Source organism: Schistocerca serialis, chromosome 5, assembly GCF_023864345.2.
Source record: "Schistocerca serialis cubense isolate TAMUIC-IGC-003099 chromosome 5, iqSchSeri2.2, whole genome shotgun sequence".
NCBI lineage: Eukaryota > Metazoa > Arthropoda > Insecta > Orthoptera > Acrididae > Schistocerca > Schistocerca serialis.
In genome coordinates, this window is record NC_064642.1 from 244,665,466 (window position 1) to 244,680,058 (window position 14,593).

At 37.8% G+C, this 14,593-nt stretch overlaps 1 protein-coding gene across 5 annotated transcripts in view; it reads left to right on the forward strand.

The window, feature by feature from the left end:
- LOC126481662 (FH1/FH2 domain-containing protein 3) overlaps positions 1–14,593 on the forward strand; it is a 650,693-nt gene that overhangs the window by 535,344 nt on the left and 100,756 nt on the right. For 4 of the 5 annotated variants that reach the window (XM_050105589.1, XM_050105587.1, XM_050105586.1 and 1 more), the window contains one exon: positions 9,033–9,155. The exons of the other annotated variant lie outside the window; for it this stretch is intronic. In XM_050105589.1, coding sequence (XP_049961546.1) covers positions 9,033–9,155 — 123 coding nt within the window. The remainder of the gene's footprint in view (positions 1–9,032; positions 9,156–14,593) is intronic. 5 annotated transcript variants of the gene reach the window in all.

Below are 14,593 nucleotides of genomic sequence, written 5' to 3' on the forward strand. Positions count from 1 at the left end.
TTTTAGATAGAAAACTATTGGGAAATGAAGTTGGCACATGGTAACATATTGGGCTTTACAAGAGATAGTGCAGTTGTTAATGCACTGGACTTGCATTTGGGAGAATTTAGTTTATTTTCATGATTTCCCTAAATTGCTCCAAGAAAATGTTCAGACGGTTCCTTTGAAAAGGGCATGGCTGATTTCCTTCCCCGTCTTTCCATAATCTGAGTTTGTGATATGTCACTAATGACCATGCTGTCAACAGGACATTGAACTGCAATCTCCCTTCCTTCCTTGAACTTTACTTTCAGGCACTGACTGAACATCTAGGTTTGGGTTTACCATGTTTTCCTACAGTTCTTTTACTGGATGAAAGAACCTCTGGTTCTGAAAGCAAGTTTTTGTGGTATTTCTTAGCCATGCCTATGTCTGTTGTTCTTTGGTGCATAACAGGTTTTCCTATCTATATTTGGTTGTAGATTCATTTGGGAGACTTTTTCTATATAGGAACAACCAAATACAATTATGTGTAGTTGGATCTACCCATGTGGAAATAATTTGTGTTATACACTACTCTTAAACTCTGGGTTCTCTTTGTGTGCGAAAGGATGGAAAATGGAACAAAGCAAAATAGGTATTTTGAGGGAAGCCACTCAGGATAAAGGGACAAGACACACAGCATAAGGGGGTAAAATGGAAAATGAATCTGGGGAGCTTTGCTATGTAATCATTGTAAAGTCCATGTCATCCACTCCTTACCTCCAATTCTACCAGATGTGAAAACGTCAAATTCCAAAAGTTTATTGACCATATAACTTTTGTGCATTCTCTATAGCTGCTTGGCATGCAAATATTTTTCGTATTCTTTTTCAAACTTAGTATACACTTCCTCCAGTTTGAATGAGTTAGGATGAAAACCAAACATATTAAAAACTTAAGCACACAATATTGATATTCCACAATAATGTATATTGTATAGTTTATTATGAACTGATTTTAGCTTTACAGACCATCCTCAGGTAACTTAAGTCTAAAAAGATAATCCACACAAAGTCAGTGGAATTTTGTAGTTGTACAAAGTTTATCTTTCCAAAAATATGTGTCCTTTTACAACTAAATATATATTGAAAAAACATAATGAAATTCATAAAGAAGCTCTGAGCAAATAAATCTTATATTACAGTATACCCAAAGATTAAAAGCATAAGGCCATAAACTATGTGCAAGTGACTATTCACTGGCACAGACTACTATTTTAGATGGACAAAATAACTGGTGAATGTGATGAACAGGCCGAAGAAAGCAGATTGGGCGGGGGGGCACAGAGAGAGCCGAAAGGAGCCTATGGAATGATGTAATGTGGGTGTGGAACAGTTATGACAAGCACATCGTCTAATGATGACGAAAAACAGTAAGCAGCTGCTGCTTCTTCAGTAATACTGAATAATAAAACTGTGTTTGGTCTATAGGTATCAGGTCAGGATTCTTTGATGGGTGGTTATTAATAGCCAGAATTCTAAGTAATGTTAGTTTTCTGCATTTAGCTCCTCTATGGAGAACATCACATTCAGTATCATAAGAATGACATTTATTCAGAGCACGTTCAGCAAAGGTAGACTCTTTCTTTATCAGTCTCCAACTCCTATCATGGTCAGTAAGTGTAGTAGTTATAGCTCTCCTTGATTGACCTAGATATAATTTGCCACTTGTTGTTGTTGTGGTCTTCAGTCCTGAGACTGGTTTGATGCAGCTCTCCATGCCACTCTATCCTGTGCAAGCTTCTTCATCTCCCAGTACCTACTGCAACCTACATCCTTCTGAATCTGCTTAGTGTATTGATCTCTTGGTCTCCCTCTACGATTTTTACCCTCCACGCTGCCCTCCAATACTAAATTGGTCACTTAGATTGCAGAGATCCTATAAATTTACCTCTATTTCAAATGTGGAACCTTGTCTTTACACTTATTCAGAATGTGGGCTATAGTATTCCTGGTGGATTTTAGCTTGTTGGCAAGTACCAGTACCTATGAAGTCCTACCTACATATAGCATGGTGGTCAATTTGTTATCAGTGTAATTTAGTGCTTTCCAAGGAGGATATAGAATGGGAAAAGGGGGGGAGGGGGGGAGAGGTATTTTAATTCGCAGTAATTTGTACAGTATTTGCTGCGGAAAACTGAGAGCTTTGACTACAGTTTGTTTATGACAACTGAATTCATTTTGGAGAAAATTTGCATTGCTTAGTTCAAAAATATATATTTAAATTAAACAACGGAAAGTCCAAGCTGGAATATCAACAATATTATGAAAAGGATAGATTGCTATTCACCATAAAGATGATACGCTGAGTTGCAGAGAGGCACAATGAAAAGAATGTTGCTCCTTGAGCTTTCAGTTAAAGCCTCCTTCAGAAAGGAAAACACACACACACATTCACACAAACAAACACACTTCACATACATGTGACTACTATCTCTGGCCACTCCTGCTGGAATGCATTTTGGCTGGAGCAGTCATGAGTGCATGGAGTGTGCTTGCTTGTGTGAAAGTGTGTGTGTGCGTATATATTTTCCTTTTGAAGAAGGCTTTGGTTTAAAACTCAATGTGTAACAGCCATTTTGTTGTCTCTGTATGCAGCTCAGTGTGTCGTATAAGTTAATATGTTAATGTATTATTTTACAATGAAATTATGACATTCTGAATCTCGAGATTCAGTTCATTAAATTAAAAAAACTAACTTGGAACTTAAATAAACTGCTGTGGAACATCCACAGTTTTGTATCTCCATTCATAATTGTGAAAAGAATTCATTAACATTTTTGTGTCTCTGAGGTACATCTTCTGCACAACAAGTAATGAAAATGATTAAATTACATGTGCCGTACACCTGCACAGAGAGGGACATGGCTGATTATCTTATCCTATCTAAGTGAGTAGATTTCTGTGCTTTCCCTGGTTTCCTTAAGTCAAATGTTGGAAAGGACATGGCTGATTTCCTTGTCGTATCTAAGTGTGTACATTGTCTCTAATTACCTCGTTGTCAACAGGGTGTTAAATCCTAACATTCCTTCTGTCCCTGTAATGAATCGTACTGCAGAACCTGTTCTATGTATCCACGCACTACAGCTTACTACAGCTCCACCACAGCTAATTGAAACCAGTCCTTTATTTACTTTTTTTACTTAATCTTATTTTGAATTATATTTTAACTTTTCCCATACTAATTTCTTCCATATTCACCCGTACATCTTTTCTGTCTCTCCTCCTTCTATCATCTTTGAGCTGACACTGGCACAGTGCTTAATAGTCCACTACAGTGATCTCACTAAACTTCTGAATGACCTACTGTACTCTTTCCTTTCTTCTCAAACAGCTAAGATAACAGTTTTTTTATGTTCTTTCAGTTGTACTGAGGGTTGCTCCTTCTGAAGGTAAGTAATTGTGAGCCCATTTAGGTTTTCGATAATTTAACAACTTTGTGAATAGTATCATCCATTTTATACATTTAATTATATGAACAGATTGAAAAATCAGTCAACCAGTTGCAAATAAAGGTTTATTATCCCTTGACCATGGTTTCGATATTTGTAAAAATATCTTCTTCAGAAGTATTGGCCTTATTACACACATGATACCACAATATATTAGATGAAGCTGAGCGGCTATTGTCATCAACAAAATTGATGAAACAACAGTTATTACAAGCCATGGCTTTAGGTAGTGCCAGATTAAGTCGTACTTCAGAAAGAGTGCTCATTAGTAAATGTCCACAGGTAGATGATCTTGTCAACATATAAATGTAATATATTATTTATTATCGAATAAACATTTATATGGCAAATCGGTTAAATTATAATAGTAAATTATAATATAATTTTGTATGATATAACTATATAATAATAGTAAGTTATCATAGTACTATCTGTAATGTAGCAGATAGTAATAGAGGCTCTGTGAGGCTGTTCACAGACAGTGCTGGTGTCCCTAGAAAGGTTACAATACCGAAAGACTGGTGAAGCGCAGGAAGACCTGCAGAGGATGGACAATTGGTACAGTGATTGGCAGTTGATTCTAAACATGAGTAAATGTAAGGTATGTGCGCAAACAGAAGGGATCCATTACTATTAATTACACCATTGGTGATGAAACCATTGGAAAAGCAAGACTACCACAAAATAGCTAGGATTAAATGGCCAGATTGAGCTAAAGAGAAAATATAAAACAGATTGTAGATCAAGCAGATGGCAGACTGACACTCATTGGAAGAAACTTCAGGAAATGTAATTCATCAATAGAAGAAGAGAAGAAGTGGCTCATCAGTCCTGAATGCTTACCAGGTTGGATTAATAGAAGAGAGAGAGAGAGAGAGAGAGAGAGAGAGAGAGAGAGAGAGGATCAATATAAAGTGGTGCATTTAATCATGTGACTACTTTATAAGCGTTTGAGTGTTACAGAGGTGTCAAACAAACTCTAGTAGCGGACACTACAAGAGCAGCAATATGTATCATGGAGAGGTTTACTTTTGAAATTCTGAAAGCAAGTGTTTCAAGAATAATTGGGCAACATATAACTTCCTCCCATGTATGTCTCATGAAATGACAATTATGAGAAAATCAGAGATACATAAATCTACCAACAGTCATTCTTCTCACACACCATTTATAAATGGAACAGAGAAGGGAAAAATGAAGTGTGTTATAGCCACCACACACTGTAAGGTAGCTTGCAGAATATGGAAGTTAATCTAGATGTAAAAGCCACCTCTTTGTCCCACTCACTACTACATATTCCAGCTTCATCACCAGTAACTCCTAAAACATAAAAATCAGAACAATGTGAGAAACCACTTGTGTTTTTTACCAGGCAGTTGTGTATACTACATGACTTTGTTTACAGAAGCAACTGATTGAAAGCATGAATGGACACAAATTGACTTCTACTCCTGTGTTTATATGCTGCAAGCCACCTCATGCTTTGTGGTGGAGGATACTGCGAGTTCAATGTGAGTTGTTTCCCTTTAGTGTTGCAGTCACGTGCAGTGCACAGGGGGAACAGTTGTTGGTAAGACTTAGTGTGAGCTCAACTCTGCAATGTTACAGTGCTGGTGCTATTGCTAGATATACATAGGAAGAAGGAGTATATTGGTTGTCTCTTTCAGGAAATTACATTCATGGAATTTCAACAAAAAACCACACCATAAAGCCCATTGCCTCTCTTCTAATGCTTGCCACCCAAGTTGATGAGCATGTCCATGACACTACTGTGCTTGTTAAATGAACCTTACCAAATGAACTTGTGATGAAGTGTGCTGCTCTTCGTTGGATCTTCTTTGTTTCCTCTATCATTCCTTTCTGGTGTGCGTCCTAGATAGCCAAGCAATATTCAGGCAGCAGTCGAAAGAGGATTTATAAGCTACCTTCTTTCTCAGTGGGCTACAATTCCTAAGGATTTTTTGAAAGAGCATGGCCAACATGTGCCTTTTTTGTGGTTACCTTTATGTGGTCTTTTCATTTTAATTAACTCTTTGTGCACACTGTTAGATTTCAACAGATGTCACTGCTTCCAGGGGCTGTTCGGCAATTGTTTGTGAGCAGTACATTACATTTGTTTATATTGGGAATCAACTGCCAATCCCTACACCAAGTGTTGATCCTGTGCAGATCTCCCTACATTTCATTACAATTTTCTAGCATTACTACTTTTCTGTATACTCTGTACCATCCTGAACAGTGTCATGGATCTCTCTCTCTCTCTCTCTCTCTCTGTGTGTGTGTGTGTGTGTGTGTGTGTGTGTGTGTGTGTGTGGTGTGTAGTGAACAGTAATGCTCCTATAACACTCCTTTGGGGTATAACCAAAGTTTTTTTGTGTCTGAGATTTTGTCTTTGTTATGACTGATATGCTGTGTTCTATTTGCTAGGAACTCTTCAATACAATCACAGAGTTGATCTAATACTTCATAACTCATACTCTGTTCATTTTGGAACAGTGTGGAGCTGTAGTGAACAACTTCTGGAAATCAATGAACACAGCAAAAATTTGGGCTCCAGTCTCTACAGCTTTCTGTATCTCATGGAAGAACAGAGTTATTTGGGTTTCACATGTTCATGTTGAGAAATTAAATAATAGTGTAGCACCAGCTTCTTACATTATGGAATAATGTATGCATAATATGTGCAGTAACTGTTCTTAAAAATTACAGAACTATGTAGCACCAGTTTTTTTCTTTATGAAGTAACCTATTTGCATGTATGGATAATCAAAGCAGTATTGTACACCAGGGATGAACTGAATCAGGCTGTATGTTTTTAAACACATTGCCCTTGTATTCAGAGGGATAGGAATTCTAATCTCCACCCAGCCATTGTGATTTAGTTTTTGCATGGTTTGCCGAAATTACTTCAGGCAATTGCTTGGCTGGTTCTTGCCTGCCCCATTCTCTTCAAACTAGACTTGTAAGTAAGTAAAGTTTTATATTTTAAATTTTTAAGCTGTAACGCCATAACATGTCCGGTCTTCTTATTAAAGTGACACATGGATGAGTATAAATACCACTACTTTTACTGCTACTAAAGAACTGTCTGTCATGAGGACACTCCTCACCTAGTTTATGAGCATGCTCCAATCAGACATTAACAGCATTTGAAAATAAACAAACAGTCTCACTTGAACTTTGTGATCTGAGCAAGGCTTTTGATTGTATCCCCTTTGACATCCTACTAGCCAAGCTAAAGTATTATGGTATAAATAATACAGGGTAGAAATAATCAACTCTTACCTAAATGACAGGAGGCAATTTGTGTCAATTCAAAACAGACACTCTTCTATGAATAATGTTGCATCTGGTGTACCTCAGGGCTCTGTCCTTGGTCCTTTCTTCTTCATTGTTGCAGTTAATGATTTGCCATCTTATGTTGGGCCTGAGTCAGTTATCTGCTATGTGGCTGATACAATCTTAATTAGCACAGATCGAGATTTATAGGACACTCTCACCTTCACACTAAACTGGTTCTCGGCTAACAAACTTCCATATAATCCAGAGAAAACTCAGCATCTGCAGTTGGGACTGGCTAATGAGGTAGAACCAAAATCCATAAAACTGCTTGGAATACACATTGATTCCAAACTTAACTGGCAACCCCATATCAACCAGATCTGCAAAAAGTTATCAAGGGTGTCCTATCTCATCTGGAAACTGCCTGATTTAGTGAGTAACAAATATCTCAGAACAGTCTACTTTGGGCTTTTTCAGTCTCATATATCTTATGGGCTGTTACTGTGGGGCCACTCATGTCATGTCAGTGATGCACAACTAATGCAGAAAAAGGTTGGTCCAAGGGAACACTGCCTTGACTTATTCATCAAAATGGAAATAATGACAGTGATAAATCTTCATATTTCTGTATCACTGATATATGCTAAAAGAACAGAACATAATTTAACACCAGAGAGAACATATACTTTCATGACACCAGAAACAAAGAGAGTATTGATATTCCTAGACATAGGCGAACAAAAACGGGCAACTCTCACAAAGTGAACTGTTTGAAATTATTTAACAAATTATCACATACAGCACTCAATACACCTTTCAATAATTTTAAACATAAACTGCACAAATGGTTAATAGACAATCCATACCGCAATTATACAGAATTCTTGGATACCTGTAACATAGAAATTGAGCTTTAAGTCTATGATTGCAATACTGTACAATTGATTAATGCGGCATAAATAATTTGTACTTGTAATGTAAACACTAACTAATATAGTAACTTCTTATGTATCTTGACATCATTATAATAAAGCCTATTTCACTGCATGTGGTCAACGGAAAATAAAGAATCTGAATCTGAACAATATGACTCCTGAGGCCTGAATGGCTGTTACTGCTGCACTATTTGAATCCTCCCACCCATTACTAATTTCTCTGAACTTCAGTTCCATCTCCACTCCACCATCATTCTACACTTAACAAACTGCACTTACACGAATGAGAAATTTTCATTATATACTCAGTTATTTATTTATTTTCATTTTTCTCCTTTTTTTATAGTGATTTCACCCTCTTGTCCTCCTCCTTTATTATTTCTTACTGCCTATTTATAAATTGCCTTACTCATTTCATTTTTCATTTCTCTTCCCCCTTAATTCACCTTTACTTCTCAATCTGTCCATTCTATCACCTGTGAACTAGAGCTTTATTAAAAGAAATTGGGGAAAAAAGAGTATCTTCTAGTGACAATAGATTGGTTCCGTGCAACATAAGGGTTGAGTGATCTGCCCTTACTTTCCAGCCTATCCCAATCAACCTCTCTTTCCTCCTGGAAGAAGAAACAGAGGAAGTTCCAAAAGTTAGAATTAGTATTTTCCACTGATCAATAGTATTACGAATTTTGGCCTCTTGAGATGAGTACTGTCCAGTCATTTTATGTGATTTGTTTAACCAAAGTTCATTTTGAGAATATGTTGGACACATTCATCCCAGATAAGAAAACAAAAAACATATAGGCAATGAAGCGTACTTCATTAACACAATTATTACATAAGCCTTATCAATAACACTAAAAAATGACTGAAGTAAAATTAATTGTGACAAGTTCATTGAAAGACAAGACAGTTAAAATGCTTTGGGATCCACAATATAATGTACTAACACTCTATTTCCAACTAAATAGCCTCTCTAGTTCTCAAATTAAGAGTTGAGTAGTCTTTGTCTTGTCTAAAATTCATTCATCTATGGATGGTGAGCTTGTATATCAAACACATACGGACATTAAAAGTGACTGCATTGACCAGGCTACTTATATATTCATGTTTTTAGGACATTTTATGAGGGATGATTGCACATAATATATTTCTTTTCATTTTTGTTTCCAAAATGTACTGCAAAATCTGCTGAAATTATCATATAACTGCAAGGTTTGTTGTATCTTATATGCTTATAATATTTCACTTGAAGAGAGAGGACAAGTTGCCTCATTACCAACTATAGATAATCTCAAAATTAATCATATGTGAGCAGTAGTGACATGTGGACTTTGCACGGACAGACGGTGATGCAGGTGTGACACCAGCTCTGAGGAGGCGTAGAGAGCGTGCCGAGCGCCAGCGGAGCTTCATCCGCGAGCAGCAGGAGACCACCGCCTCTTTGCGTGCCTCAATTGTGGCACACGGTACTTATATTTTTGTTTTGTTTTTTGATACTTTTCACTTTTATCAGAATTTTATTTCTATATTTTTTATAGTTTTTCAATTATGTTTTTGAATTATTATATGCTGTCCATCACCAAGGTTACATAGGGAAAAAATCCTTCTGCATTCATGTTAACTACAGTGTGTGGCTGCATTTTACACACGCAATGTATTGGAGCGTATAGCACACTTTCAACAGTAAATTGTTTCTTGTGCTTACATGCAGTTTCCCAGTAGTCTCATTCCTGCGACTTTAGTGTACTGTGTTTCTTTGCACCATACTAGCTCTAATAACAGTTTTTTTAGCTTTTCAGTAATGGCTATTTTTTATGTTGGAAATTTACTTATGAAAGTATAAAGGAAAGGTATTTTAACAGCTCAGGAAAATATACAATTACTATATCAAATGTTTTTCATAAAACTGTTTAGCCATTTGTTCCAAACTGCCAAGAACATTACATTGTCTGAAAACCTGTTGTCCCTCAGAATTCAATTCATTACTTTGCATTCTGAATTACCATGCCAAGTATTTAAATACTAAACAGAACTCATTATTATACAGTCTAAGTGACATTTAATGTCAACTAGACAGCACAAACTTCTGTTGTACAAGTATCTATGCATATTTAAAAATAAAGCCCCTGCTGTATTTTTCTGTCTGTATGTGAAGGCTAATCTCAGGAGCTACTGTAGCAATTTTAATACAGTTTTCACTAATAGACAGATTGATTCATGAGGAAGGTTTGTGTATATAATTTATTACTGCTGTGCCAGACAAGCTGTCCAGCCATAGATACTTAGTACTATTACTAGTACTATTACTGTGAAGATGTGGCAGGTTGCCAGTGACTTATTAAAATAGAGGTACAAAACTTCATGCTACACCATTGACTTTTGCAGGTGACTTTTTGGAAGTGGATGCTCCAGAATTTTTTACAGATGTATTGATAGTATAAGGTATTGATAGTATAAGGTATTGATATGTTACTGTCAGTACAACATGGTCAAACTTACAGGAAAGAAATGGATGATTTAGAGTGACTGTGAAAATGAAATTGAATTTCCCTTCATGTTAAGCAAGTTATGTGGACAGAACATTGTTTTTGACTAGAGTGAGGCTCCAGACTCTTGTTTGGAGGACGTAGCAGTTGGAATTGCTGGTGTAGAGAATCAATCAAAAGAGTTGAAAACAAATAAGTTGCCAGGTCTGGATCGAATCCGTGGTTGATTTTACAGAGAACACTGTACTGCATTAGCCCTTTACTTAGCTTGCATTTACCATGAATCTCTCATTCAGCGCAATGACCCAAGTGACTGGAAGACAGCACAGGTGACTCCTGGAGATAAGAAGGGTAAAAGAATGGACCAATAAAATTACAGACTAACATTCTTAACACCTGTTTGCAGCAGAATTCTAGAGCACATTCTATGTTCGAATAAAATAAAATTCCTTGAGACAGAAAAGCCTCTGTCCAAAAATCGACACAGATTTTGAAAGCATTGCTAATGCAAAACTCAGCTTGCCCTTTACTCACATCATATTCTGTGAACAGTGGACGAAGGGCAACAGGCAGATTCCATATTCTTAGATTTCAAGAAAGCATTTGACACAGTGCCCCCTGCAGACTGTTAATGAAGGTCCGAGAATATGGAATAGGTTCCCTGGCATATGAGCGGCTCGGAGAATTTTAGGTAACAGAACCTGGCCCATTGTCCTTGGCAGTAAGTGTTCATGTGAGACAAGGATATTATCAGGATTACAAAAGGGGAGTGTTCTCTGCATATACAAGTAATCTGACAGATAGGGTGAGCAGCAGGCTGTGACTGTTTGCTGATGATGCTATAGTATATGGGAAAGTATTGTGATTGAGTGGCTGTAAAAGGACACTGGATGACTTAGGCAGAATTTCTATATGGAGTGATGAATGCCAGCTTTCTCTGAATGTATGAAAATATAAGTTAATACAGATGAGTGAGAAAAACGATTCTGTAATGTTTGAATACAGTAATAGTGGTCTGCTGCTTGTCACAGTCACATTGATTAAATATGTAGGCATAAAGTTGCAAAGAGATAAAAAATGAAATGAGCATGTAAGAACAGTAGTAATGAAATAAAATGGTCAAGTTTGGTTTATTGTGAGAATTTTTGGGAAATGTAGCTTGTCTGTGAAGGAGTTTGCATATAGAACACTCATGTGACCCTTTCTTGAGAGCTGCGGATTAAAGGAAGACACTGGAGCAATTTAGAGGTGTACTGCAAGATTTGTTACTGGTAGGTACAGTCAAGAAGCAAGTACTGTATTACGGAGATGCTTCATGAACTCAAATGGAACTCCTTGGAGAGAAGATGACGTTCTTTTTATGAAACACTATTGAGAAAATTCAGAGACTCAAGAATTGCAGCATACTGCAGAAGGATTTTGCTGCCACCAACATACATTTCACATAATGACCAGATAAAGGAAATTAGGGTTCACACAGAGATGAATAGACAGTTATTTTTCCCTTGCTCATTTTGTGAATGAAACAAGAAAATAAATGATTGTCAATGATATAAGGTACCGTCTGTCATGCATCATACAGTGGCTTGCAGAACATGTGTGTAGATGAAGATGTAGAGGTAAATGTTGATGAAATATAAATAAATAAAAGTCATAGAATGAATGGAGAAGGAAGCAGTGAAATAAGGAAAGAGCAACATTTATCAACAACAGGAGTTTATTTGGGACATGGGAAGACAGTGAACCCAAATGGCAGTATAGGGGTAAAAGTTTGCACATTATTGTACTGTAAATAAGAAGGTTATTTTTTTGTGTGTTCTGTTTAGTCACTGGTCTATTTAGTTTTTTCCTGTAGCTGTAATCTAGTTATTTTCACAACTAATTTTTTCAACCCAGTTAATTATTTTGTAATATAGGTCATAATGAATACTGCGTGAGACAAAAGATAAACATGTTCTTAGCAGCTACTGAAACGGCTAAGAAAATTTCAGCCTAGCATAAACACAAAATGTTCACTGTTTTGAAATTTCCAGTCAAATTTAGAAAACAGACATATTTTCCTGGGCAGGAAATTTTTATTTTCACTTTTTTTTTACCGTTAAATGTACTGTATTTTAAACTAAATAAGGCAATGAAAAGTTTTTGATGGAATGTAAATGGTGGAAAGAATAAAGATGCAAAAGTCGTCCAGTTGATGGGTTAGTAAGAATTCTTGTATAAAGTCTGAAAACATCACCACCAAAAATAGCTAAAAGTGGTACAGCTACCAAATGAAAAAGATCAACACAAGTTTCTGGATTAAAACAATAGTTTATTCTGCACTACCATCTGTTGAAAATTATGTTGGAGATTGAAACATTGGCAAAGTGTTTACATGTATGAAGCCATTACGCAGTGCATTATTATTGCATAATAATAATGCTAATGTCTATGTGTCACAGTTTAAACTACAGCTGTCACCAACACTCAATTATGCTAAAATATTTTGACCAAATTGGACAACTTGCTTCTCATCTAGCACACACACCTCCCTGAGCCATTTCCAGTCACACAATGCCCCACTTTCTGTGTACAGGTACCTGAGCAAACTACTCCTACCTCCCAAGAAAAATTGTCCATCCTAACTGCCAACAACATTTGGTGTTTGCACCTAAGATGAGGCTTACAACCAGTAATGTTACAATTAGTAACACACACAGGGATATATTGTCCTGACTGACTAAATTGTGCCAGCACTGTACCTCAACTGGGTGAGAGGATAAGTATGGTAGACAGGATGAAGGGAGAAAGGAGTCAGGGAGTGGAGATTGAGTTGGAGGAGGGGCCTGACAACTGGAAGGGAGAAACAGTAGGTGCACAGGATGAGAATGTGTCACTGGTGAGTTTATTTGGGCTGGTGACAGGGAGAGTTATGCATGACTCATAACAACATGATGGACTGGATTGGGAGGGAGAGGTAGAACAGAGGAGGAGGGAGGTTTCAAACAGGAGGTTGTGAGTGCAGGGTGATTGAAGCTGCAGTCACAAGGCAGAGATGGAAGTGGATGTGAGGCAGATATGAGCGGAAATGGAGATCAGGAGGATTATGGAGTTAAAGGATTTGTTGCACATACAGTTCCCATCTTCATAATTCAATTACGTTGGTTCTGGTGGGAAGGATTTGGGCTATGAAACAACTGTTGAAAATGAACGTGCTGTATTAAATGGCATGCCCTGCACTGCGTGGACAAACTCTGGTCTCGGACACAGTTCGGTGGTGGCCATTTATTTGGGTGGACAGCTGGTTGGTGGGCCATATAAAATGCTGTGCAGAAGTTATGGCATGCTGTGCAGAAGTTATGGCAGAGCTAGATTATGACTGCTTTCGTGCTGTGCCTCTGATAGAATATGATATTCTTGCGACAGGATTATGAACAGGATGTGCTTGGAGGGTGTCAGAGAAGAATGCAGTATCGTCCTGAACTGGTTCAACTTAATCATATTCTTTGCCAGGATTTTAAATACTCATCATCATGCCCATAAATGAGAGACATCATGTGCTGCAGTTCTTCCCAACTCTCCCAAAAAGGTCTTCTGCCACCCTCCCTATGCAGTATCATCATTCATCCTGATGCCATACTCATTCTAATCATTTTCCATATGGGTCTTAGCCCTTTGGAAGACAAAGGTGCAGGACCTATACAATACACCCAGTTAGGACATACTACTCAAGTCCCGTCACATGCTGATCCTATTCTTATCCCATCTTATCACAGAGAGGGTAACCTGTGGAAGGTTTTACGATATATGTCATCTCTGCTGTAGCTCATGCACAGCATTTTATGTGGGCATGACCTCCAACCAGCTGTCTATCCAAATGAATGGTGACTGTCAAGCAGTGGTCAACAAACAACACTCTGCTGAGCACAACATCGTCAGTTTCAATGGCTACTTCATAATGTGTGCCATTTGGAACTTACCTCCAATACAGGCTTCTCCAAATTACAAAGTCAGTTGTCAACGCAGTACACCTTTCAATCTCATAATCCTCCTGGCTTCAATCTCCAAAAGCCTCTGCCCTACATCCAACTCTGGCCCTGCCTTGTGACTCCAATATCACTTATCCTACACTAACACTCTCCTGTCTGCACCCTCCCTGTTCCTGAGTTCTACTTCCTCCTCCCAATCCAGCCCTCCACATGACTGTGCACTGTGCACAACTGTCCCTGCTAGTGGTCGTAATGAGCTCACCAGTGCCACATTCCCTTCCTGTGTCTCTTGTCTCTCCCTCCCATCTGTCAGCCACCCTTCTCCAACACAACATCCCACTTCCATCTCCTTTCTCCCCTCGTACACTCCGCTGGACACCCCACCACCACAACCATCACCAGTTGAGCTGCAGTGCTGACACAGTGTAGTCTGCCAGGACATTGTAGGCT